Here is a 1,699-nt window from a genome sequence, read left to right on the forward strand (position 1 = left end):
CCCCCCCCCCCCTCGGTTGTAGGGCTGATCTCTCTCAGACTCTAGAATTGTCCCCCTTGGCTTTAGTGGAGCCTCCCCTCGCACTCCAGACCCTCCGATTGTGGGGGTGCCCTCCCCGGGCCATGACCCCCAGGCTATGGGGGTCCCCCCTACTTAGGCACCAACGCCCCCCCCGCGCTGTGTGGGTTCCCCTCCTTCCCTGGGCTGGGTCCCAGTCGTGGGGATTCTCCCCCATCCCCAGGCCGTGTCCCCCCCAGGTTGTAGGGCTGTGTCCCCCCACAGTGTTTGGGGAGCTGGGGGTGCCCCTGTGAGTGCCTGGGCCCTCCCGGGGCTACTGCAGCCAGTGAGGTGGGGTCACCACAGAGGCCCCCAGCGTGTCCCCCCCCTCCGGGCGGGGTGTGGGGCGCAGCTGGAGCCGGGCTGGCTGCCCCACGGCGAGAGCCGCGACGCCTCCTGCTCCGGCAGCGCTGGGCCGGGCAGGGTGCGGGCAGGGAGCGCGTCCCAGCCGGTCCCCTCCCTGCTCCCCGGCTCCTGGGGAGCGCTGGGAAGTGGGGTGCGCTCACCACTCACTGCCGGGGGGGCCAAGCCGGGGCGGGGGGAAGGCCGAGTGTGGGGGTTTCCTGTAAAAGGTGCAGTGTGACTCGGCACAGGGAAGGGTGGACTCAAAGGTGCTCCGTCCTGGAGCTGCTGTGGGCAGGGGGCTGCTCCCCCGTGGGTATGGGGGATTTGGGGGTGCAGGTTAGGCCCCCCCCGGCGCTGACCCCCTGAGCCTCCCTCCTGCCACAGGTTCCTGTGGAGCGACTACACGGTGGAGGTTCGGCTCAACGACTACCTGGACATCATCTGCCCCCACTACGAGGAGGGCAGCGTGGACCCCCGGGTCATGGAGCGCTACACCCTGTACCTGGTGGAGCTCGAGGAGTTCCAGGCCTGCAAACCCAGCTCCAAGGAGCAGATCCGCTGGGAATGCAACAAGCCCAGCGCCCTGCACGGCCCCGAGAAGTTCTCGGAGAAGTTCCAGCGCTTCACGCCCTTCACACTGGGCAAGGAGTTCAGGGAGGGGCACAGCTACTACTACATCTGTGAGTGCTGGGGGGAGCTCAGGGGGGGCTGTGGGGGGGTCCCCATCGAGCTTTCCCACACCCCTAACCCAGCTCCCCCCTTGCAGCCAAGCCCATCCACCACCACGGTGAGGCCTGCCTGAAGCTGAAGGTGACGGTCACCGGCAAAGGCAGTGAGTATCTTGGCTCCCCCAGGGTCCCCCCCGTGCCCCCCCTTTCCCGCTCGAGGCGCCGGTGCCCAGCGTGGCCTTGGCTGAGCTGAGTCACGGCCCGGCCGTGGCCCTCGGCCAGCCCGGGGTGTGGGCACGCGCGGCTCGGCCGGGGAGGTGTTGGTGGCTTGGGGAGGGAGGGGGAACAGCCCACGGTGAAACTGGGTTTGGGGGGGGGGGTGGGGCCACGGCCCGTCCCTGGCCCCACCCCCCCCGTTTGCTCCACAGCTCCAGCACCGCCTGTCCCGGCCTCGACACAGAAGGGGAGGATCCAGGCAGGTGGGTTGGGGGCTGTGGGCAGATGGGGGCTGAGCCCAAATGCCCTTCCTGGGGGGACTGGGGGTTGTGGGGGACACTGGGCTGAGCCCAGCTGCCCTTCCCGGGGGGGAACTGGGGGTTTTGGGGGACACTGGGCTGAGCCCAACTGCC

At 69.5% G+C, this 1,699-nt stretch overlaps 1 protein-coding gene across 1 annotated transcript; it reads left to right on the forward strand.

The window, feature by feature from the left end:
- Positions 1-769: 769 nt before the first annotated feature.
- EFNA1 (ephrin A1) lies at positions 770-1,563 on the forward strand (the record flags this gene model as incomplete). The annotated part of the gene is made up of 3 exons (XM_027707660.1): positions 770-1,082; positions 1,169-1,234; positions 1,499-1,563. Coding segments are annotated over 3 exons (444 nt in total), but the record flags the coding sequence as incomplete, so codon positions are not given.
- Between the last annotated feature and the right edge of the window lie 136 nt (positions 1,564-1,699).

Source organism: Neopelma chrysocephalum, unplaced genomic scaffold (genome assembly GCF_003984885.1).
Source record: "Neopelma chrysocephalum unplaced genomic scaffold, ASM398488v2 Primary Assembly neopelma1_94204, whole genome shotgun sequence".
Classification (NCBI taxonomy): domain Eukaryota; kingdom Metazoa; phylum Chordata; class Aves; order Passeriformes; family Pipridae; genus Neopelma; species Neopelma chrysocephalum.